General features: G+C 40.7%; 1 protein-coding gene across 7 annotated transcripts in view; it reads right to left on the reverse strand.

The window, feature by feature from the left end:
* ZNF41 (zinc finger protein 41) overlaps positions 1-24,470 on the reverse strand; it is a 44,621-nt gene extending 20,151 nt beyond the window's left edge. For 2 of the 7 annotated variants that reach the window (XM_055337813.1, XM_055337818.1), the window contains exons 1-2: positions 2,712-4,669; positions 522-861 (exon numbers count right to left, since the gene is read on the reverse strand). In XM_055337813.1, coding sequence (XP_055193788.1) covers positions 522-593 — 72 coding nt within the window. In that variant the 5' untranslated portion in view covers positions 594-861; positions 2,712-4,669. Of the gene's footprint in view, positions 1-521; positions 862-2,711; positions 4,670-23,495; positions 23,543-23,697; positions 24,374-24,417 lie in introns of those variants that run through there. The other 5 variants (XM_055337814.1, XM_055337815.1, XM_055337816.1 and 2 more) reach the window with 5 other exon arrangements.
* Positions 24,471-25,520: the final 1,050 nt, after the last annotated feature.

The raw sequence follows: 25,520 nt of genomic DNA on the forward strand, positions 1-25,520 counted from the left end.
CTGGGCAAGTCATGTCCCTTCTCAGGCCATTTTACCACCTTTGAAAGGAGAAGGAAGAACTAGAAGGACCTTGAGACTATTGTCCTATTACCCTGCCATTCTCTCAGTTCCAGAGGAAAGGGATTTTTCTGCCCTAGATCAGGATAGAGGAGAAATCAGCAAATCCCCAGAGAGAAGGGGGAAAGGAGGCTGGAGTGGGGGGTGGGATCAGCTGAGCATCTGCAAAGAGCCAATGGAGAGTGCAGGGCCTGTGCTGGGGGTCGGGGGTAGCATCTCCTTGGGTACGACTCCAGATGTGGGGTGACACTCCCATCCCACATGTCCTCCATCAGCCACATCACATGTCCATTGAAACATACAGGGCTCTGGATGTGGTACTCACACAGCAGAAAGATGGTGACCTGGTAGCCTGGAATCTGCCACTTCTGTGACCCATCTTCCCCTTCCCTGAGGCCCTGGTGACAGGTCAGGGCTGTCTCCTCAGAATGAATTCCTGTCTCTGGAGTCCTCTCCCTCCTCACCTCACATGAGCTGCCATGTCCCTCTGCAGCCAGGACCGAGGACCACTGGGGAGCACTCCGGTTAGCTGACATGTTCCTGCTGGGCCTCAACTCCCAGGCTCTCTTGATGATGACTCTGCTCTCTCTGGGAGCCTGAAGTCAAGGGTGCACCTGTGGACTCAAATCAGCTGCTGGGGCTGCAAGGTAGGTCCTATAGCCTCTATTATGGGGTCTGGCCCAGGCACTCCACAGAGACTCCAAGAAACCCTGGAAAGCCAGTGTCCATGTGGTCAGTCATTCAGCACTCACCCCCACAAATCCTTCCTGGGGGCATCAAGGGGGCAGCTCTCTGTGCTGGATACTGTGAAAGAGAGAAGTTCGGTAAAACCAACACCAAGTATTAGTGTATAATATTAAACAAATACTCATAAGGCTTGGTATAAAATGAATGAGGGTTTGAATTCCAGATCTACTACATTCTAGCTAGCATCTGGGGAAGTCACTTTAGTCTGAGTTTCTTCATCTTAAAACTGAGGATGAAAACACCTGTCTCATAGGGTTGTTAGAATTAAATGATACGATGCTTCTTTTTTTTTTTTTTTTTGATACGATGCCTCTTAAAGTACTCACTCCTACTTGGTACCTGGAACATACTCCATTGATATTAAATGCTGTTATTATTACAAGGTGCAAGGCAGGTACCTCATTTAACTTTCAAACTCATCCTGTGAACTAGATATTCTATTATTATTATTTCCATTTACTATCAGTAGAGATGTTCAGACATATTAAGAAATTTTCCCCAAGGTCACTCAGATTAGGGGAAAAGACAGGGACTCCAGTGCAGGTATGCCTGGTTCCAAGCTACATTTTCTTAACTACTATGCCATATGGTACTCCGTGCATGGCAGAGTCACAGAAAACATGATTTCTATTTCCTGCTGCCCTTAAAGTGCTCTAGCTAGGAGTGATCATGTCATATGTGCATAAATTGAACTTTTGTATAATTCAGTGTATGTTCTGGGCAACTTAGAGAGCCCACCCTCTTCTGCCATAGACGAAAACATAAACGAAATGCCTCCCTTGCTCAACTCCCATCTGGGCCCTGAAAACCAGCATGTCTGTATGGGCTCCTAAATCAGTAACCCACACTGCTTGACAAAACTGTGTCCCAGATGGTACCAGCAACTGGTTTCCATAGGCTCCTCAAATAATCACCAACACAGGCAATACACCCTCAATAGAAAACCAACCAATGATCTACTCAGTGCCCTTTGGGGATCCCATAACTCACAGCCTATATATAGAATTAGTGACTCCCATAAAACCTCCCATAGTAGTCTGTCACATACTAACTCACATAGTCCTGTATTTACCGATATTCACAGGTCCCAGTCAATGATTTGGATAGGGCCACCAAAATTGACTCCCCAAAATTTGTAATCCCAGGCTTGCAAGCAATCATTCGCTACCTCAGTGTTCCAATCAATAACTCTCATGGGCTAATCAATGACTTCAATGCTAATACTTGCATCTCCAACTCTCAGAAAACCTCAAGAATTTCCCAAGACTGTCACTCACTGCCCCAGTATGAATCACATCAATAGGCTTTAGATTATCTAATCCTATTGGACCCTACCTCATTGATCCTTCCCTACAGAAATCCCCCCAATCCTTGACTCCAGAGGAACCAAATCAACCCCAAATCTGATTTAGCACTGACTTTAAAGAATAAAGGAAAACCTAAAACACTTCCAGGAAAACAACATGGAAAGGGCTCACAATGGCACTAGACTTTTTGTTTGCAGTGATAGGAATCATATTAGAAGAAAATACCTACAAATTACTGAGAGAAAGGGGCTTAGAGCTGAGAATTTTAAACTCATCCTAGCTAAATACTAATCTTCTGTCAGAGTAAAAGACAATTTTAGACATTATATTAAGTCTAAACATTAAGTGCCACCATTCCTATCTCAAAAGAATACTCAAGGGACTAGTATAAGCAATTATAAATTGAATAGTTACAGAAACCTCAAAATCAGAGGATAGCAGTCTTGAGAAATGATTCTTGTAATATATAGTTACATATGAAAACAGAAAAATAATGTATTTGGGCATATGGAATAAATAAAATTATTACTAAGTGGAAATTTTAAAACACTCTGGAAAAATCTACTGAGTGATATGGGGAGGGGAAGGCAAATCACCTACCTCTATTACTAGATCCAAAGACTATTACAACATTATTGGACCTAAGAAGAGAGAAAATATAGATAATTATATTTGTAAGGAAGGTGAAGGCAACCACTAGCAGAAATTGATAAAAATAATCAAAATTCCAAACTATCAGAATTCCAAGATAATGAGAACCTAGAGGGGAATTAAAAGAAATGTGACCACACCAGCAAAAATAGGAAAAGGAAAGAGTGGAAATATAAATCAAGTAAAATAAATAGTAAACATAAAATAATAGAAGGCACAAAATTTACTATGCTACAATTCAACTAAATTGAATGAGCTGAATCCTGCCATAAAAGATAACGACTTTGGGATTGGTTAACAACAACAAAAAAATACAGGTGCCACACATTTAAAACACAAAGACAAAGATGTGAAATGAAGCACTGGAAAGAAACATGCCATGCCATTTACCATTCTTTGTGTTATGGCTGGCACTCATTATGTCTTAGTTATGAAAACCTAGCCTACCTCAGGGTCATAAAGATGTTTAATGTTTTCTTCCAAATTTGTATTGTTCTATCTTTCACATTTATTTATAGCCTTCTTGGGAAGGATTTTGGTATATATATATGTGTTAGGGTCAAGATTCATTTCTTCCATATGTATATCAAGGTGATCCAGCATAGCTTATTGAAAAGACTATCTTTTCTCCACTGCTCTGCAGTGTTGGTTTGTGACTATGTGGAGGTTCATTCCTCTCTGTTTCCACTGGTCTGTTAGTCTATTCTTGGACCAATACTACAGTGTCTTAATTAATGTGCTTCATATCAAGGTTTGATATCTTAAGCCTGACTGGCTCAGTAGTTGATTGTCCGTCTGCCTTCAGCTCAGGTTGTGATCCCGGGGTCCTGGGATGGAGTCCCACATTGGTCTCCTCGCAGGGAGACTGCTTTCCCCCCTGCCTATGTCTCTGTCTCTCTGTGTGTGTTTCTTATGAATAAATAAATAAAATCTTAAAGTTTTGATATCTGGTAGAATAAAAGGTTATTAAATTAGACTACACTAAAATTAAAGACTTTGATTCACCAGAAGACAAAATTAAGAGTGAAAAGGCAGGGGCAACCCCGGGTTGCTCTGTGGTTTAGCGCCACCTTCAGTCCAGGGCATGATCCTGGAGACCTGGGATGGAGTCCCACATCAGGCTCCCTGCATGGAGCCTGCTTCTCCCTCTGCCTGTGTCTCTGTCTCTCTCTCTCTCATGAATAAATAAATAAAAATCTTTAAAAAAAAAGGCAAATCCCACAGTGGGAGATGACTGTAATACTAGTATCTGACAAACAATTCATATCTCAAATACATCAAGAATTCCTAGAAATCAATAGAAACAATAAGAAGAGTAAACTTCTTATTAGGAAAGAGACATTTCCCAAAGATATGCAAGCAGCAAATAAGCATAGGAAAAGATGCTCAACTTCATTAGTTAGCAAGGAAGTATAAATTAAACTACAATCAGATCATCCTTCTTATCTACCAGAAATGGCTCAAATGAAAATGATGGAAAATAACCAAGAGAGCTAGTGAGGATATGAGCAATAGAAACTCAATATATTGTTTTTGAGGAGCATCAAACAGTACAAAACTTTATAAAACTGTTTGGTGTTATCCACAAAAGCTGAACACATGCAATAGCCTGTGAGCTAGCCCTTCCACTCCTAGGAATATACTCAGGAGAAATATGAACATATACTGACTGGAAGACAAGTATGATGATGTTGAGAGTGGCTTTATTCAAAACTGAAAATTATGCAAATGATCATCAACATCAGAATGGATAAACAAGTTGTCCTATATTCATACAAGGAAGTACCATACAGTAACAAGAATGAGCAAATTGCCACACACGACAGGCATGAATTTCATCTCATGAATATTATGTTGCCCAAAGAAGCCATACCCAAAGAGCAACAAATCAATACAATATGATTATGTTTACATAAACTTATTTTTATATAATTTATATGATTTTATATAATTTATATTATAATTTTTATATGATTAAAAATATAATTTATATTAAAACTATATAAAATTATGTAAAAATTAAAAAATATAAAAGACATGTAAAACTAATCTATGCTGTTAGAAGTCAGGCTGTTGGTACCCCTTGGGAGGAAGTTAGTGATTGGAAAGGAACACAAGGGGGTGTTTCTTGGGTGCTAGTGATGTCCTATTTCTAAATCTGGTTGGTTGTGCATGTTTGCTCAGTCATTTAAAAAAAGACATCAAGCTAAATGCATAATCTGTGCAGTTTTCTGAATTATGTCATAATTAAATAAAGACTTTATACAATACACTGGACAAATGTAAGAAAATGACAGCACATCTAGAAATATAATTATTGAGGTGGAAATTAAGTCCAAAGCACTCAATAGATTATCAAAGGGATCCTTTTTATTTTTTATTTATTTTTATTTTTTAAAGATTTTGTTTATTTATTCATGAGAGACACAGAGAGAAAGAGAGGCAGAGACATAGGCAGAGGAAGAAGCAGGCTCCATGCAGGGAGCCTGATGTGGGATTTGATCCCGGGTCTCCGGGATCAGGCCCTGGGCTGAAGGCGGTGGTAAACCGCTGAGCCACCCGGGCTGCCCCAAGGGGTCCTTTTTTAATAATAAAATATATAACAAAGAAGTACAGAAGCCTCTGCATAAATCCTTAGGGCCATTCAATATATACAAATAAAACCAGCACAAATGTACAAAACCGCATAAGGTCTTAAAAATCAGGGATGCCTGGGTGGTTCAGTGGTGTGATCCCGGGGTCCTGGGATCAAGTTCTGCATCAGTTTCCCCACGGGGAGCCTGCTTCTCCCTCTGCCTGTGTCTCTGCCTCTCTCTCTCTGTGTCTCTTATAAATAAATAAAATCTTTTTAAAAATCATAATTATAGGGACTCCCTCTTCTGGAGATGGGAGTAGATATTAGTTTACCTATTCTTTCTGCTAAATACAACTAAAAAATGTAGACATTATATATAAAACATAGGAAGATTCTGAAAGGTGGAGTGAAGAGGACAGATTGGCTGGTGATCCTGAGACCTCCAAAATTATGTGGCAGTGAGTTCTCTGGGTTTTCTTTTAGCCTCATATATCCTAGACTTGGTGCTGAAGAAGCCAGCAACCTAGAAAGGCCAAAGGGTACAGACAAAAACTGCCCCAAGAAAAGCCTGCTCTCTCTAGTCAAAGGACCAGGAAAGAGGCAGCCTACCAAGACAGAAAACTTTTAGACAATGATGGCTCTACTCAGGCCAAATACCACAAAAACCACTGGGGGCCCACCACCAATACTAATAGCAAAGGCCAAGTGGAGAGCTTAGACTTCCACCCTTGACAAACTATAAGAAGGTATCCCCAGCCCCTCCCCCCTCTACCCCCTGCCCAGGTGGTATCGGAGAAAGACCATTAGGGTGCTGGAGCTTTCTTCCTTGCTGCCTCCTTCCCCCCACCCTTTGGGGACAGTGGAGATGATGTGGGGAGTGTGGGCTTCCACCCTCACCCAGAAATGACAGTGTCTTTCCTCCTCCCCACTGACTGATGTCAGGGGAGGCCTATGGGAGCATTCACCAGGGCACAGCAGTAACAAGGGCACTTCTGCCAATAGTGTCAATGGACATCAAATGGGAAGCAGTGACAAGGTACCCCTCTCCCTCCCAGTCAGGGTGATATCAATAGAGGCTTAGTGGGAAGCATGAACTCCTACTCCCACTAGGCAATAAAAAGGAGCCCATCCTGGGGTACCTGGGTAGTTCAGTTGGTTAAACGTCTGACTCTTGATTTCGGCTCAAGTCATGATCTCAGGATTGTGAGATCGAGCCCCGTGACAGGTTCCAAGATGGGTTTGGCGCCTGCTTAAGATTCTCTCTCCTCCTCCCTCAGCTCCTCCCCTCACCATTAAAAAAAAGACACCCCCCAAACAGAAGAACTTGGACTTCCATCTCCACCTAGCAGTAATGAATGAGGTGACATCTCCCTTTACCAAATGGAGCTCTGTCAAGGGAGGCCTATTAAAACACAAGAGTTAAATAAATTACAGAGCCTCTTAATGTAATACTCAAATGTCCTGAACATAATGAAAAATTAGATGTCATACCAAGAACCAGGAAAATCTCAACTTGAATGGGAAAAGACATGAAGGAGATCCCAACACTGAAATAACACAGATGTTGGAGGGAGGGGCAAGATGGCGGAAGAGCAGGGTCCCCAAATCACCTGTCCCCACCAAATTACCTAGATAACCTTCAAACAATCCTGAAAATTTACGAATTCGGCCTGAGATTTAAAGAGAGACCAGCTGGAATGCTACAGTGAGAAGAGTCCGCGCTTCTATCAAGGTAGGAAGATGGGGAAAAAGAAATAAAGGAACAAAAGGCCTCCGAGGGGGAGGGGCCCCGCGAGGAGCCGGGCTGAGGCCGGGGCGAGTGTCCCCAGGACAGGAGAGTCCCGTCCCGGAGGAGCAGGAGCTGCACCAACCTTCCCGGGCGGAAAGGGGCTCGCAGGGAGTTGGAGCAGGACCCAGGAGGGCGGGGATGCCCTCGGGCTCCCTGGGACACTAACAGACACCTGCGAGCGCAGGAGAGTGCTCCGAGCTCCCTAAGGGCTGCAGCGCGCACGGCGGGACCGAACGGAGCAGCTCAGAGGGGCTTGGGCGGCGGCTCCAGGGAGGGAGCTGCAGGGCGGGAGCGCGAATCCACCAGCGCAGGCCCCGGAGCACAGGGCGCTGGGACACAGCCCAAGATCCAGCCTCCCCCGGACAGGCAGAGGCCGGGAGGGCCCAGGAAGCAAGGACGCTCCTGCCCCGAGCTGAGCACATCAGCGGCCCCGCCCCGGAGCCTCCAGGCCCTGCAGAGGGAGAACCGAGAGCCCCGAGCCTGTAGTTCCTGCGGAGGCTGAATCCAGGCTTCCAGAGTTGCCATAGCAACTGCGGCTGTTCCTCCCTGGGTCCCACGGGGTAAACAACCCCCGCTGAGCCCTGCAGCAGGCAGGGGCAGAGCAGCTCCCCCAAGTGCTAACACCTGAAAATCAGCACAGCAGGCCCCTCCCCCAGAAGACCAGCTGGACGGACCAGTGATACTCCCCCGTGTTCCAATACAACTTGTTTTTGGCCACTCTGCACTGAGCAAAATGACTAGAAGGAAAACCTCACCTCAAAAGAAAGAATCAGAAACAGCCCTCTCTCCCACAGAGTTACAAAATCTGGATTACACTTCAATGTCAGAAAGCCAATTCAGAAGCACTATTATACAGCTACTGGTGGCTCTAGAAAAAAGCATTAAGGACTCACGAGACTTCATGACTGCAGAATTTAGATCCAATCAGGCAGAAATTAAAAATCAATTGAATGAGATGCAATCCAAACTAGAAGTCCTAACGATGAGGGTCAACGAGGTGGAAGAACGAGTGAGTGACATAGAAGACAAGTTAATGGCAAAGAGGGAAACTGAGGAAAAAAGAGACAAACAATTAAGGGACCATGAAGACAGATTAAGGCAAATAAATGACAGTCTGAGGAAGAAAAACCTACGTTTAATTGGGGTTCCCGAGGGCGCCGAAAGGGACAGAGGGCCAGAATATGTATTTGAACAAATCCTAGCTGAAAACTTTCCCAATCTGGGAAGGGAAACAGGCATTCAGATCCAGGAAATAGAGAGATCCCCCCCTAAAATCAATAAAAACCGTTCAACACCTCGACATCTAATAGTGAAGCTTGCAAATTCCAAAGATAAAGAGAAGATCCTTAAAGCAGCAAGAGACAAGAAGTCCCTGACTTTCATGGGGAGGAATATTAGGGTAACAGCAGACCTCTCCACAGAGACGTGGCAGGCCAGAAAGGGCTGGCAGGATATATTCAGGGTCCTAAATGAGAAGAACATGCAACCAAGAATACTTTATCCAGCAAGGCTCTCATTCAAAATGGAAGGAGAGATAAAGAGCTTCCAAGACAGGCAGGAACTGAAAGAATATGTGACCTCCAAACCAGCTCTGCAAGAAATTTTAAGGGGGACTCTTAAAACTCCCCTTTAAGAAGAAGTTCAGTGGAACAATCCACAAAAACAAGGACTAAATAGATATCATGATGACACTAAACTCATATCTGTCAATAGTAACTCTGAACGTGAATGGGCTTAATGACCCCATCAAAAGGCGCAGGGTTTCAGACTGGATAAAAAAGCAGGACCCATCTATTTGCTGTCTACAAGAGACTCATTTTAGACAGAAGGACACCTACAACCTGAAAATAAAAGGTTGGAGAACCATTTACCATTCAAATGGTTCTCAAAATATACCCTAAAAACTATAGAACACTTCTGAAAGAAATTGAGGAAGACACAAAGAGATGGAAAAATATTCCATGCTTATGGATTGGCAGAATTAATATTGTGAAAATGTCAATGTTACCCAGGGCAATTTACACGTTTAATGCAATCCCTATCAAAATACCATGGACTTTCTTCAGAGACTTAGAACAAATTATTTTAAGATTTGTGTGGAATCAGAAAAGACCCCAAACAGCCAGGGGAATTTTAAAAAAGAAAACCATGTCTGGGGGCATCACAATGCCAGATTTCAGGTTGTACTACAAAGCTGTGTTCATCAAGACAGTGTGGTACTGGCACAAAAACAGACATATAGATCAATGGAACAGAACAGAGAACCCAGAAGTGGACCCTGAACTTTATAGTCAACTAATATACGATAAAGGAGGAAAGACGATCCACTGGAAGAAAGACACTCTCTTCAATAAATGGTGCTGGGAAAATTGGACATCCACATGCAGAAGAATGAAACTGGACCACTCTCTTGCACCATACACAAAGATAAACTCAAAATAGATGAAAGATCTAAATGTGAGACAAGATTCCATCAAAATCCCAGAGGAGAACTCAGGCAACACCCTTTTTGAACTTGGCCACAGTAACCGGAGAAGGACAACAGTGTATGTTCTCATTCATTTGGGGAATATGAATAATAGTGAAAGGGAATATAAGGGAAGGGAGAAGAAATGTGTGAGAAATATCAGAAAGGGAGACAGAACATAAAGACTTCTAACTCTGGGAAATGAACTAGGGGTGGTGGAGGGGGAGGAGGGCGGGGGGTGGGGGTGAATGGGTGACGGGCACTGAGGGGTACACTTGACGGGATGAGCACTGGGTGTTATTCTGTATGTTGGTAAATTGAACACCAATAAAAATTAATTTATAATAAAAAAAAAAAGAAATAACACAGATGTTGGAATTATCTGACAAGGATTTTAGCTTTTTAAATATAATTTTATTACTTTTTAAAAGATTTATTTATTTGAGGGGGGAGGGGTAGAGGGAGAGGGAAAGGCAATCCCAAGCAGACTCCCCATCAAGCGAAGAGCCTGATGCAGTGCTCAATCACATGACCCTGAGATCATGATCCCAGCCAAAATCAAGAGTCTGACACCCAACTGACTGAGTCACTCAGGCACCCCATCTGACAAGGATTTTAGAGCAGCCATCATAAACATGCTTCATTGGCCAATTATGAAAAATTTTTAACACAAATGAGACAATAGAAAATCTCAGCAAAGAAATACAGGCATACCTAATTTTATTGTGCTTGCCAGATATTGAAGTTCTTACAAATTGAAGGTTTATGGCAATTGTCAAGTAAGTCTACCAGCGCCATTTTCCCAATAACATCTGTTCACTTCATGTCTCTGTGCCACAATTTGGTAATTTTTGTAATATTCCAAACCTTTTCATTATTATTATACTTATTATGGTGACCTGTGGTCAGCGATCTTTGATGTTACTATTATAATTGTTTTGGCACCATAAACCATATCTATATAACCAGACACAACATTCCCTTAAGCCAAAGCCTAATCCAGATCAAGGCCCTAATTCTCTTCAGTCCTCTGAAGGCTGAGAGAGGTGAGGAAGTTGCAAAAGAAAAGTCTGAAGCTAGCGGAGGTTGGTTCATGAATTTTAAGGAAAGAAGCTGTCTCCATAACATAAGGTGAAATCGCAAGTGCTGGTATGGAAGCTGCAGCAAATTATCTAGAAGATCTAGTTAAGATAATTAATGAAGGTGGCTACACTAAACCACAGATTTTCAACATAAATGAAACAGCCTTCTATTGGGAGAAGATGCCATCTAGGACCAGAAGGAAATGGCACATTTTTCAAGTGTGGAAAGAAAAGAATTGTTAGGGGGAGGTGGGGAGAAGAAAATTGTTAGCCTAGAATCCTATACCCATAGAAAATATCCTTTAGGAAGGATAGAGCTGTCAAGATATTTTCAGATGAAAGAAAACTAAGAATTTGTTACCAGCAGACGTACCATAAAAGAATGGCTATAGGAAGTTCTCTAACCAGAAAGGAAATGATAAAAGAAGAAATCTTAAAATATCAGTAAGGAAGAAAGAACATGGAAAGAGGGAAAATATAGGTAAATATAATATGCTCTCCTTCTCCTAAGTTTTCTAAATTATGTTTGACCATTGAAGTGAAAATTATAACACCACCTAATGTGGTGCTCAGTGTATGTAAAGGAAGTATTTAAGACAATTATTTATAAATAGGGGAGGATAAAGGGACATGAGGTAGGGTTTCCACACTTCCTTGGAAGTGGTAAAATGATACCAGTGGACTCTGATAAGTTGTGTATATATTACATGATATACAGAATATCCAAAAAAAGCTATATAAAGTAAGATTCCCCTGAAAACACCAGATAAAATGGAATTCTTTAAAATGTCCAAATACCCCAAAGAAGGGCAAAAAAAGAGAGAAACAAAAACAGAGAGAACAAATAGAAAACACAAAATATGACAGATCTAGATATTAACATACAAATAATTACATAAAGTGTAAATGGTATAAATGCAGCACTTGTAGACAGAAATTAGCAGATTTGATCTCAAAAATCATGACCCAACTATACACTGTCTACAGGAAACATGCTTCAAATATAATGATATATGCAGGTCAAAAGTAAAAGGATGAAAAAAATATATCATGCAAATGTTGATTAAAAGGAAGCAGGAGTGGATTTATTAATATTGGATAGAGTAGACTTCAGAGTAAAGAAAATTACTCTGGTACTGACAGGGACATAACATAATGATAAAAGGGTCAGTCCACCAAAAAGACACAGCAATCTTAAATGTGTATGCATCATGCAATAGAATTGCAAAATATATGAAGAAAATTTTGATAAAACTGAAAGGAGAAATAGGCAAAATCACAATTACAGTTGGAGACTTCAATACCCTTCCTTCAACAACTGATAACACAACTAGACAGAAAATCAGCAAAGTTGTAAAAGAATTCATGAACACCTTCCACCAATAGGATCTAAGTGACATTTACAGAACATTCCACCCAACAGTAGTAGAATACACATTCTTTTAAAGTGCCCACAGAAAATACATCATTTGGCCATATCCTAGACCATATAACAAACCTCAACAAATGTAAAAGAATTGAAATCAGACACAGTATGTTCTCTGACCACAATGGATGAAACTAGTAATCAAAATAAAAAAGTAACAGGAAAATCCCCAAACACTTAGAAACTAAACAATATACTTCTAAAAAACCCATGGGTCAAAGAAGTCTCAAGGGAAATTTAAAAAATACACTAAACTGAATAAGGGGTATATACACCCTCACCCCTTGACCATATAAGAATGGTCTTTGGGCCTGGAACACTTACTTACCAAGAGACCAAGAACCCACACAGCCTATGTTGGGCTATTGCCTTGTGTGGGAATATTTTTTCCTTACTGCAGACTCAATGTGTGCCATTTTTTTCTGCCAAAGTTTATACATCAATGGCCCTTAGGCATGCCCCTAGCTTTCAGTATTTCAGTCTGCATAGTGGGGGGTGGGGGAGTCCTTCCACTGCAATGAGAGGGTTGTGAGTAGTATCTTAGTTCAGTTTAATTTATATTTCCTTGCTAACTAATGGAGTGAAGGATCTTTTCCTATGCTTACTTGCCATTTGGCTAGCTATAAGGAAAGGATGCACTATGGATGCTGATCTTGCTCTGTCTCTTCTCTATTCAAGTAAAGCATTGTTCCATTCAGTGTTTCACTGTGTTGTGTTTTCCTTGGTGACTTTGATACCAAGATGCAGTGGGCAGAAGTGTTTGGAGTCCTCCCCTGGGATTTGATAACCAGTGCACAATACTCTGCTCCATAAACTAAAGCAGTGCTGCTATAAGGAAAATTTATGGCACTAAATGTTTACATGTGAAAAGAGAAAAATCCTTAAGTCAATAATCAAAACTCTCATCTCAAGAAATTAGAAAAGAAGGGGGGGTCTGGCTGGCTCAGTTGGTGGAGCATGCAACTCTTGATCTCGGGGTTGTAAGTTTGAGCCCCATGTTGGGTGTAGAGATTACTTAAAAATAAAATTTTGGGCAGCCCGGGTGCTCAGTGGTTTAGCGCTGCCTTCAGCCCAAGGCCTGATCCTGGAGACCCGGGATCAAGTCCCATGTTGGGCTCCCTGTGTGGAGCTTGCTTCTCCCTCTGCCTGTCTCTCTCTCTCTCTCTCTCTCTCTCTCTCATAAATAAATAAAATCTTAAAAAAATAAAATCTTAAAAAAAAAGAAATTAGAAGAACATAATAAACCCAAAACCTAAATAAATAAATAAATAAACAAACAAACAAACAAACCCAAAACCTGTGGAATAAAGGAAATAAGAAGAGTAGGAGCAAAAATCAATGGAATTGAAAACAACAGAAAAATACAATAAACCAAAGGGCTGGTTTTCCAAAAAAAATAAAATAAACAAGCCTCTAGTAATATTGACAAAGAAAAAAATTAGAGATACAAATGATTAATATTGGGAATGAAACAGGGGCTATCACTACAGACTCTGCAGATATCAAAAGAATAATAATGGAATACAATAATAAATTTGACAACTTTGATGAAATGGACCAATTCCTCAAAAGGTACAAACTATCACAACTCTTCTAATATCAAATAGTTCATCTGAATAGCCTCACAACTATTATGGAAATCAAATTTGCAATTTGAAAAATAACTCTTTTTTTAAAAAAAGATTTTATTTATTTGAGAGAGAGAGCCAGAGAGAGCACGAGCAGAGGGGAAGGGCAGAGGGAGATGGAGAAGCAGACTCCTTGTTGAGCAGGGAACCCAATGTGGGGCTTGATCCCCGCACCCCAAGATCATGACCCAACCCAAAGGCAGATGCTTAACCACCTGAGCCACCCAGGTGCCCCTAAAGAACAACTCTTGAAATATAAATCTCTAAGCCAAATGGTTTCACTGGAGACTTCCACCAAATTTTCAAGAAGAATTAACACCAATCCCACACTATCTCTTCCAGTAAATAGAAGAGGGAATTGGTGCTAACTCATTTCCTAAAGCCTGATACCAAAAGTAGAGTACAAAAGTCATTCTTGATGTGCTAATGTTTTCCCACTGAATTATACATGGTTTGCATAGTAAATTTTGCACATTTTGTCATCACCTGCATTTGAAAATAGGGTGTTTCTTGATGGGGATGCCTAAGTGGCTCAGTTGGTTGTCTGCCTTTGGCTCAGATCATGATGCCAAGGGTCCTGTGAGTCCTGCATCAGGCTCCCTGCAGAGCAAGGAGCCTGCTTCTCCCTGGGAGCCTGCTTCTCCCTCTGCCTCCCTCTCTCTGTCTCTCAGAGTAAAATAAAATCTTTTAAAAAAGGATGTTTTTTGATGAACTATTCCATTTCTTAACCAAAAAAGTATAAAAAACCCTACAGACCAATATTCTTCATGAGCATAGATGCAAAAAATTCTTAACAAATTATTACAAATATAATTTAGCAATATACAAAGGAAATTTTTATTTTTATTTATTTTTAATATTTATTTATTTATGAGAGAGAGAGAGGCAGAGGAGGAGGGAGAAGCAGGCTCCATACAGGGAGCCTGACGCGGGACTCGATCCCGGGACTCCAGGATCGCGCTCTGGGCCAAAGGCAGGCGCCAAACTGCTGAGCCACCCAGGGATCCCCCAAAGGAAATTTTAAAAAAAGGTTTTATTTATTTATTCATGACAGACACAGAGAGAGAGGCAGAGACATAGGCAGGTGGAGAAGCAGGCTCCCCGCAGGGAGCCCGATGTGACACTTGATCCCAGGACCCCAGGATCACCACCTGAGCCAAAGGCAGACACTCAGCCACTGAGACACCCAGGTGGTCCACAAAGGGAATTATATACCATAACCAAGTGGGGCTTATTCCAGGAATGCAAGACTAGTTCAATATTTGAAAATCAGTCAATGCAATCTACCATATTAACAAGCCACAGAAGAAAAAAAAATCACATGATCATATTAATTGAGGCAGAAACATGTTTTCACAAAATCCAACAGCCATTCATCATTTAAAAAAAAAAACCTCTTAGAAAACCTGAAATAAAGGTTAAATGTGTCAACTTGATAAAAATAAGATCTACAAAAAATTAAAAAAAACTATAACTAGCATTAGGGTGCCTGGGTGGCTAACTAGGTCAAGGTCCCAGGGTCCTGGAATTGAGCCCCATGTCGGCTCACTGCTCAGTGGGGAGCCTGCTTTTCCCTCTTCCCCCTGCTTGTGCTCTCCCTTGCTATCTCTTTCTCTCTCTCAAATAAATAAATAAATAAATAAATAAATAAATAAATAAATAAATAAATAAATAAAATCTAAAAAAACTACAAAACTATAACTAACATCATACTTAATAATGAGAGACTGAATGTTTGCCCCTTAATATCAGGAACTATACAAGAATGTCAACTATCACTACTCTTATTCAATATAGTAATGAAAATTTTAGCCAGTGCAATAAGGCAAGAATAAAGAACAAAAGGCATAGAGATTGAAAAGGAAGAAATAAAAACGGATCCTATTTGCAGATAACATGATGGCCCAGATAGAAAATCTCTAGGACCCTACACAAAAACCTCTAGAAGTAATAAGTGACTTCAGCAAGGTTATGGGACACAAGAATAACATGTAAAAATCAGTATTTTTATTTACTACAAATGAACATGATGAAACAAATGCACAATACTTTACATCACTCAGAAAGTAAAATATTTAGGTGTAAATGTAACAAAACATGTATAGGGGTTACATGTGGAAAACTAGAGAATGTTGATAAAAGAAGTAAAAAACATCTAAATAAATGGAGATACTGTATTTATGGTTGGGTAGCCTCACTGCAGTAAAAATATCAATTCTTCACAAGTCAATATATAGGCTTAATATAATTCCTATTAAAATCTCAGTAAGAATTTTTTGTAAATACAGGCAAAATTAAATTTATGTGGAAGGACAAAGGATCTACAATAGCTAAAACAATTCTGACAAAGAATAAAATGGGAGAAATCAATTTACCTGACTTCAAGGCTTTTTATTTAATTACAGGAATCAAGACAATGTGGTACCAATGAAAAGACAGAAACATAGATCAATGAAAGAGAAGAGAGGGCCCAGAAATAGCCCCACACAAATACAGCCAACTAATTTTTTTTACAAAGGTGCAAAAACAATTCAATGGATGAAAGAAAGTCTTTTCAACAAATGGTGCTAGAGTAATTGGATCATTCATAAGGAAAAAACAAAATAAATTTCAATCTAAATGTCACACTTCACAAAAAATTAACCGGAGGGGTGCCTGGGTGGCTCAGTCAGTTAAGGGTCTGCCTTCAGCTCAGGTCATGATCCCAGGGTCCTGGGATCAAGCCCCACATTGGGCTCCCCACTCAACGGGAAGCCTGCTTCTCCTTCTCCCTCTGCTGCTCCTTCTGCTTGTGCTTTCTCTAATAAATAAATAAAATCTTTAAAAAATTAACCAAAATGGATCATAGATTCAAATGTAAAACTATGAAACTGTTAGAAGACTACAACAGGAGAAAATCATCAGGACCTAGGGCTTAGTAAAAGTTCTGAGATAGGACACCAAAAACATGAGCAATAAAAGAAAAATATACAGATATTTGACTTCAACAGATTAAAAACTGTAGCTCTGCAAAAGATGCTGTTAGGAGAATGAAATGAAAAGCTACAGGCTGTGCGAAAGTATCTGACAAAGGCTCATAATGATAACATATAAAGAACTCTCAAAAATCAACATCCAAGAAACAAACAATCCAATTAGAAAATGGGCAAAGGACATGAAGAGACATTTCACCAAAGAGGATATACAGAGGGCAAAAAAGTACATGAGAATATGTTCAACACCCATAGACAAGCATATTCTCGAGTTTACATGGAAATGCACAGCCCCTAGAATAACTAAAGCAGTCTTAACAAAGAAGAGTAAGGTGGGAGTAAACAAAATAATTTAACTAAGCATTACATGCAGAATATAAAATCCCCAGAAAACATAAACCAAAATTAATCTCCCAAAGTAGAGATCTGTTAAGACCAGTAATCAAAGAAAGTAATTACAATTTACCATTTTAAAGATTTTCTTTCTTTCTTTCTTTTTCTTTCTTTCTTTCTTTCTTTCTTTGAGAGAGAGAGTGAGAGAGTAAGCACATAAGTGGGTGGGGGGTAGAGGGGTAGAGAGAAGCAGACTCTCTGCTGAGCAGGAAGCCCAATGTGGGGCTTGATCCCAGGACCCTGAGATCATGACCTGAAAACTGAAGTCAGATGCTCATCCCACTGAGCCACTCAGGCACCCCTGCAATTTACCATTTTAAAAGACCAGTTCTGAATGTAAATTGGTATAGCCACTGTGGAAACAGTATGGATATTACTCCAAAAATGAAAAAAATAGAAATACCATATGATCTGGTAATTCCATTACTAGTTGTTGACCCAGATAAAATGAAAACACTAATTAGAAAAGATATATGCACGCCTATGTTTACTACAGCATTATTTATACTAGCCAAGAGATGGAAGCAACCCAAGTGTTCACACATGCATGAATGGACAAAGAAAATGGCTGAACTTTAAAGATATAACATGTCTCCATGCCATTTTAACATATAAAAAGATAGAAATCGCCTGAATTCCTGTTAAAAACTGGCATAATTTTAATAGCAACATATGTTAAATATAGTATAAAAACAAGAAAACTACAAGTACTTTTTAAAAAAGATTTTATTTATTTATTTGAGAGAGAGAGAGCACGAGCAGGGAGGGGAGGGGCAGAGGGAGAAGTAGACTCCCCACCAAGTGGGGAACCCAATGTGGGGCTCGATTCCAGGACCCCAAGATCATATCCTGAGCTGAAGACTGATGCTTAACTGACTGAGCCACCCAGGCGCCCCTAAGCAGTTTTCTTATAATGGTAAAACTTCTAATTTTTTAAAGTAGGCTCCACACCCAGCATGGAGCTCAATGTGGGGCTTGAACTCACAACCATGACATCAAGACATGAGCTGAGATCATGAGTCAGACACTTAATCAACTGAGACACACAGATGCCCCCTGGCAAAACTTTTAAATAAAATATTACTAACTCAAATCGAACCATGTCTCATAAGAAAAATTCCCCTTGATCAAACTAAATTATCCAAGGAAAGCAAAGTTGGGGCCACATTATATATAATTCATTACTGCAACCAATTAAAGAGTACAACACCATAAGACCATTAATATCAAAAAGCATCTGACACAATTCAGGAGCCATTCCTAATAAAAACACAAATTAAAAGAGCAATATAAAAATATTACAATGACTACCAAAAAACCTACCAGAGAACATTATGCTAAAAACATATCCAGATCAGAGGACTTAATACCATTAGGGTAGTAATAATCCCCAAAATGATGTTCAGACACAACACAACCCCTATCAAAATCTAAGCTGGCATTTTTACAGAGGGTAACAAGCTGATCTTAAAAATATATGGAAATGCAAAGGACCCTGAATTTCCAAAACATTGAGTAAGAACATGTTGGAGGACACATTTCCCTATTTCAAAACTTACTACAAAGCTACACAAATCAATACAGTGTGGTACTGGCAGAAGGGTACACATACAGATGAATAAAATAGAATTGAGAGTTCAGAAATAAACTTGTACATTTACAGTAAATTTATTTTATTTTATTATTTTTTAAAGATTTATTTTATATATATGAAAGAGAGCACAAGCAGGGGAGGGGCCAAGGGAGAGGGAAAGAAGCAGACTCCGAGTTGAGTGCTGAGATGAAGAGTCTGATGCTTAACTGACTGAGCCACCCAGGCAGCCCTACAGTCAATTGGTTTTAGATAAGCATTCCAATATAATTCTCTGGGGGGGGGAAAGTCAATGATATCAAAAGCACAAGCAAAAAAGAAAAAAAATGGATAAATTCAACCTCATCAAAATTAAAAACTTTTGTGCCACAAAGTCAACCACCAAGAAAGTGAAAAGATAACCACAAAATGGGAGAAAATAAATGCAAATCACATATCTGAAAAGGGACTTGTATCCAGAACATATAAAGAGCACTTACAACTCAATAATAAAAAAATCAAATCACTCAATGAACAATAAGCAAAGGATTTGAATTAATATTCCTCCAAAGAAGATACACAAATGGCTAATAAGGACATTGTCAGTGACCTCAGGCTGCTATAACAAACTACCATGTACTGGGTGGCTTAAATAACAAACATTTTTTTCTCACAGTGCTTGAGGCTGGGAAGTCCAAGATCAAAGCACCAGCAGATTTGGTGTCTGGTGACAACCTTCTTCTTGTTTCATAGACAGCCATCTTCTTACTGTGTTCTCACAGGGTGTAAAGGGGAAGGGGGCTCTCTGGGGTCTCTTTTATAAGGGTACTAACCCCCTGCATGAGACCTCCACCCTTGTGACCTAATCATCTCCCAAAGACCTCACCCCTAATACCATCACATTGGGAGTTATGTAAACATATGAATTTGGAAAAGACTACATTCAGTCCATTGCACACATTAAAAGATATTCAATATCAGTAATCATTAGAGAAACAGAAATCAAAACTACAATGAGATACCACTTCATACCCACTAGGATGGCTAGAATAAAAAAAAAAGACAGTAACAAGTGTTGGTGGGGAACCTTCATACATTCCTGGTGGGATATAAAATGGCACAGCCATTTCGAAAAACAGTGTGACAGTTCTTCAAAGTGTTAAACATAGGGGTACCATATGATCTAGCAATTCCACTCCCAAGAGAAATGAAAATTTATGTCCACACAAAAATGTGGACACAAATATTCATAGCATTATTCATAGTATTTAAAAGTGTAAACAATCCGAATGTCCATCAACTGATGAATGGGAAAATAAAATGTGGTATATCCTTACAAAGGAATATTATTCAGTAATAAAAAAGGAAGGAAGTACTGATACATGCCATAGCATGGATGAATCTCGAAAACATTATGGTAAGTGAGAGAAGAGAGTTACAAAAGACCACATATAGTATGATTCCATTTATCTGAAAAGCTCAGAATAGTTAAATCTACAGAGACACAAAGTGGTTGCCTGCAGCAGCAGGATACAGAATGGGAATGAAGAATGAGTACCATATTTCTTTCTGAATGTTCTAAAATTAGACTGTGGTGGTGACTGAACAACTCTATGAATATACTAAAAACCATTGAATTGCAAGCTTTAAATGTGTAGTTTGGGGATACCTGGGTGGCTCAGGGGTTTAGTGCCTCCCTTCAGCCCAGGGTGTGGTCCTGGAGTCCCAGGATCGAGTCCTGCATCAGGCTCCCTGCATGGAGCCTGCTTCTCCCTCTGCCTGTGTCTCTGCCTCTCTCTCTCTCTCTCTTTCTCTCTGTGTGTCTCTCATGAATGAATAAATAAAATCTTTTTTAAAAATGTGTAGTTTATGGTAGATGAATTATATCAATAAATCTATTTTTTTTAAAAAAAAGATCAGGGATCCCTGGGTGGCGCAGCAGTTTGGCGCCTGCCTTTGGCCCAGGGCGCGATCCTGGAGACCCGGGATCGAATCCCACGTCGGCTCCTGGTGCATGGAGCCTGCTTCTCCCTCTGCCTGTGTCTCTGCCTCTCTCTCTCTCTCTCTCTCTCTGTGACTATCATAAATAAATAAATAAATAAAATTAAAAAAATAAATAAAAAATAAAAAAAAAGATCATGTAGCTAGTAAGTGGCCATGCAGCATTTCAAACCCAGTATCTTGGCAAGTGGAAGGTATTCAGTAGATGTTTGTTGAATGAATGAATGAATGAATGAATGAATGAATACCTTTCACTTTCAAATGAGCAACAAAATAGGGATACCCTGTATCAAGTATCATTCAACATTGTTCCAAAAGTGCTAGTTAATGCAAGAGGAGATGAGGTAATCAGAATAAATATTTGGAAGGAAGAGAAAGTATCATTGTTAATTGCCTGCAATATGATATTCTATCTAGGAAAACAAAGAGACCATAAAAAGCAACTAGAACTCACATGAGAATTTAATCATTGCATTGGATAAGAAATAAAATACAAAAAAGAAAATAAAAATTGACAGATTTTTTTTCCTTTGGAAATAGAAAAAATATGCTTTTCACCATGGTGACAAAAACAAATGTAAAATATTGAAGTATGCATTTTTTTTAAAAAAAAAGGTGCTGGGTCTATAAAAAGAAAACTATAGGGGCACCTGGGTGGCTCAGTCCATTAAGCCTCTTGACTCTTGGTTTCAGCTCAAGTCATGATCCCAAGAGTCGTGAGATGGAGCCCTGTGTCAGGCTCCATGTTCAATAGGGGGGGATCTGCTTGACATTCTCTCCCTCTGCTCCACCCCCAACTTGCGTGCACACACACACTCTCTCTCAAATAAATACATCTTTTTAAAAAGGAGAAAACTATAAAATATATTATTTTAATGGTTGTTTTGAAACAAAACAAGATGGTTTTAACATTCATATGAAAGAATTAATGCTAAAGAATACTAAAGAAAACAATCAAAAAAGAAAGATAGAAAAAGAACAGTGAAGGGGCTAGCACTATTTGATATTAAAAGTATTTCTAAAAGTCAATACACTTTTTTGAAAGGCAATATATACATATATTAGAAGGAAAAATAGAGCTCAGAAATAGAGCAACTTACATTTGGAAATCTATATGATAAAAGTGGCATTAGGTTGAGTTAGAAAAGTGGGTTCATTTAATGATTGATGCTTGCAAATTTTCTATTCAAATGGAAAATACACACTTCAGTCTCATCTCACACTACACACCAGAGTAAATTCCAGGTGGACTGAAATTTAATTTTAAAAATTAAAACATTAAAAATGTTAAATTTAAGGTATATATTGCTTTAAGCACTAAGTGGGGAGAACTCACTAGGCAAGATAAGATACTCAGAACCTTAAAAGGAAAAAGACAGATATCTCTAATCAGATGATTATTTTCTCTAATTATATGTGAAGACATCTTTCAAAACTCAAGTTATAAAGAGAGATAAAGGGAAAAAATCACAATAAATGACAGAGGTTTATATTCACAAATTAGAAAGACAAACCACCTAAAGGAAAAAAAAGAGCAAAGGATATGAAAACTTTTTAAAACATGAGAAGATATTCAACCACTAGTTGCCAGAAAAATGCACATCAAAGTAAAACAAGATACTATATACCATTTACTTTACCAAAGTAAAAACAGATATCATTCTGTTTGTCCCTCAGAATGGCGAAAATTTAAAAAGCAGCAATATTCAGTGTGGGAGGGGATATTAAAGTCTTTTATTTTTTTCTATTCTTTAAAGATTGTATTTATTTGTTTGAGATAGAGTGAGAGCACAAGCGGGGGAGAGGAGCAGAGGGAGAAAGAGGGAGAAGCAGATTCCCCCACCAGTATGGAGCCTAAGTGGGGGATTTGACCCCAGGACCCGGAGATCACCACCCCAGCCCAAGTCAAATGCTGAACCCACTGAGCCACCCAGGCACCCCAGAGTGAGCCCTTTTATATGGTGCTGGTGGGGAATACCAATTTTACAAAAGTTTCGGAAAATTATTTTTTTTTCCGGAAAATAATTTAAAGTTCAAATACATACCATCCACTTTAAGGAACATCCATTTCTGCACCTAATAATCACTCAGATGACAGTCTCTGAGTGTAGTTTAGAAATCAGTAATAAAAATGTCAACTTTTTGGGAAATCAGAATCTCATATCTAAACAACTATGGAGTCAGAGAGAAAAACCACAGCAGAAATTAGAAAACATGTTACATATCAAAATTTGTTACATGGAGCTAAAGTGTTCTCAGAGAAACATTCAGGAACTTAATGCTTATAAAAGAAAAATGATTGAATATTAATGAGAAAAGTATTCAACTTAGCAATTTGAAAATAAGAATAACCCAAAGAAGAGAAATAATGAAATCAAGGGGAGAAATTAATGACGCAGAAAACAAAGATACGGGAAGCCCAACAAAGTCAAAGTAGGGTTTTGAAACAATCCCATCTCAGTTTAAGACCACCCATCACTGACTCCGTGAGGCCGCATGTCTGATTCCACTGGCCCCTCCATCGCTAGTTTCCAATAAATGCAAAACTGACACCACAGAAATCTTGACCATCCACTCAATAAACCCCATCACACACGTCATAGACCGTGCAATACTCACCCCACGGTTCGTTCATTGATTCTTCAATACTCACCCCACAAACTCTCCACCATTCACTCCACAGCCCACCCATTACTCCCTAAACACCCTCACCATTCACTCGCTGAACTCCAATCATTTATCTTGCAGGCCCCCTATCACTTACCCCACTAACCCTCTATGATTCAGCTCACAGACGGTCATCATTTATCCCACAGGTCCAATCACTTACCGCGCAGACCCCATCAACGACCTCTGAGAATCCTCACCGCTCTCCCCATAGACTCCTCATTGCTCACCCTAGAGAACCCCTAGAACCTCACTCATCGCACAGACTACCCATTTTATTCCCCCCCCCATCACTCACCCCACAACCCTGCCACTCACTGCACGCTCCTCCTACTTGGGGATCTCTGAGAAGCCTCATCACTCACCCTACAAGGTACCATCATTGAGTGCGAAATCCATGTCATCACACCCCTAGAATCATGTCAGTGCTTTACTGGCCCAACTATGCTGCCTGTTAAACTCAGTCCAGGAACCCTAAGTGTTGAAACTACGTGGGAGGGACTCTTCCGTGTCTGGACCTCACCGCGCACATGCTCAGTGTCTGCCGGCCGCCCGCAGTCCCACAGGGTGCATTCGCGCGGGGTTGGCGCGTGTGCGTGGCGGAGGAGAGGCGGGCTTTCAAATGTTCTTTGGTGACTTTGTCAGGCAACTAACATGGCTGTCCCCTCGGGAGTGTCTCTACGGGAGCCGCCATCTTGGAAGGGTGGGCATTTCGGCCGGGACCCGCGCACGCTGCCCCTGCGGCATTTCCCGGGAGCAGAGCCGGCAGGAGCGCGGGCTGTGCCGTCGGCACTTCTCCCGCGCGGGGCTCATTCTCCGCGGCGCCCGCCCTTCCCGGCGCTCAGGGGCCCCGCCCTCGGGCCGCATCCCCAGGGGGCCGCGGCTTCCTCACGCGCCGCTAGGCTCCCCCTCCGAGTCCCGCCGCTCCGGTCCCGGCTGAGAAGTCTCCTGCAAGCGGCGGGCCCGGAGACTGGCCCGCCCCGCTCCCTCCCCAGCCTCCTTCTAGAGGAAAGGGAGCGGCTTCTGACAGGCGCGGGTGGCTCGCGGCGGCGGCGGCGGGGCTCGAGGAGCCGCGACGTGCCCACCTGCCGGCGCCTCTGTCCCCGTGTCGGCCGAGGGCATCGCCGGGCTCCTCGACTGTCACTGGCCCTGGGTGGTTGCCGCGGGGCGGGGGGGGGCGGGGGGGAGGAATAGTACGTGTCAGATTTAGGCCAGGAAGCGGAAGTCGCCCGCAGCGAGAGTTTAACCACTCGGGGCGCGGGGCGCTGAGGTGATTTAGCGCCAGGGATCAAGTATCTGTGGAGCGACTCGTTGGGGGACCTGTGATGTCAGTGGAGGGGCACTTCACCCAATTTTTAAAAAATCCAGTAGTCCGCCTTCCTGGTTTCCTTCTAAAAGCATTAAGGCTAAAGTTCCAGAGATCCAGGTTTTGATTGATTTTCATTAGTGTTTGGCTTCAAGTGCTAATTTGTCACTTTTTCCCCTTTTGCCCCATTAATGTTTTAGAAGTCCGTTGTCCAACTTGGCAAAACTTCTCCAAGACTCACTGGACAAAGGAATGGGTACTTTATTCAGGCTGCTGCGACAGGGAGAAAGGCCCAGCCCAGAGTTTCCTAGAGCACGAAGTGCTCTATAAGGGAGAGGAGTTTTATGTATGTATATATATATATATATATATATATATATATATATATATATATATATATATATATATATATTCAATTTGCCAACATATAGCATAACACCCAGTGCTCATCCCGTCAAGTGCCCCGCTCAGTGCCCGTCACCTCCACACCCCCCCACCTCCCCTTCCACTACCCCTTGTTTGTTTCCCAGAGTTAGGAGTCTCTCATGTTCTGTCTCCCTCTCTGATATTTCCCACTCATTTTCGGGAGAGGAGTTTTATAGGGAAAGGGAACCAAAGCGGGGGGGGGGGGGGGCGCTTTGGTTCACAGGTGTTGGAATGCTGCCCCCAAGGAACGGTTTGTGTTTTGACTCATCTCAGTATGTCACATATTCCTCTTGGAATTAATGACTCCCAGAAGGAATTTAGAGGGAGTACAGAAAAATTTTACAGTTCTGGACACCATTTTTCATTTTCCCAAACAAACACAAAATTAATCTGATGCTAGTGATTTCTCACCTTAATTGCATCGTGCTCTGGGAATATTGTCAGAATGATGTTGAG

The sequence above is a fragment of the Nyctereutes procyonoides genome, unplaced genomic scaffold, assembly GCF_905146905.1.
Source record: "Nyctereutes procyonoides isolate TBG_1078 unplaced genomic scaffold, NYPRO_anot_genome, whole genome shotgun sequence".
Lineage (NCBI taxonomy): Eukaryota > Metazoa > Chordata > Mammalia > Carnivora > Canidae > Nyctereutes > Nyctereutes procyonoides.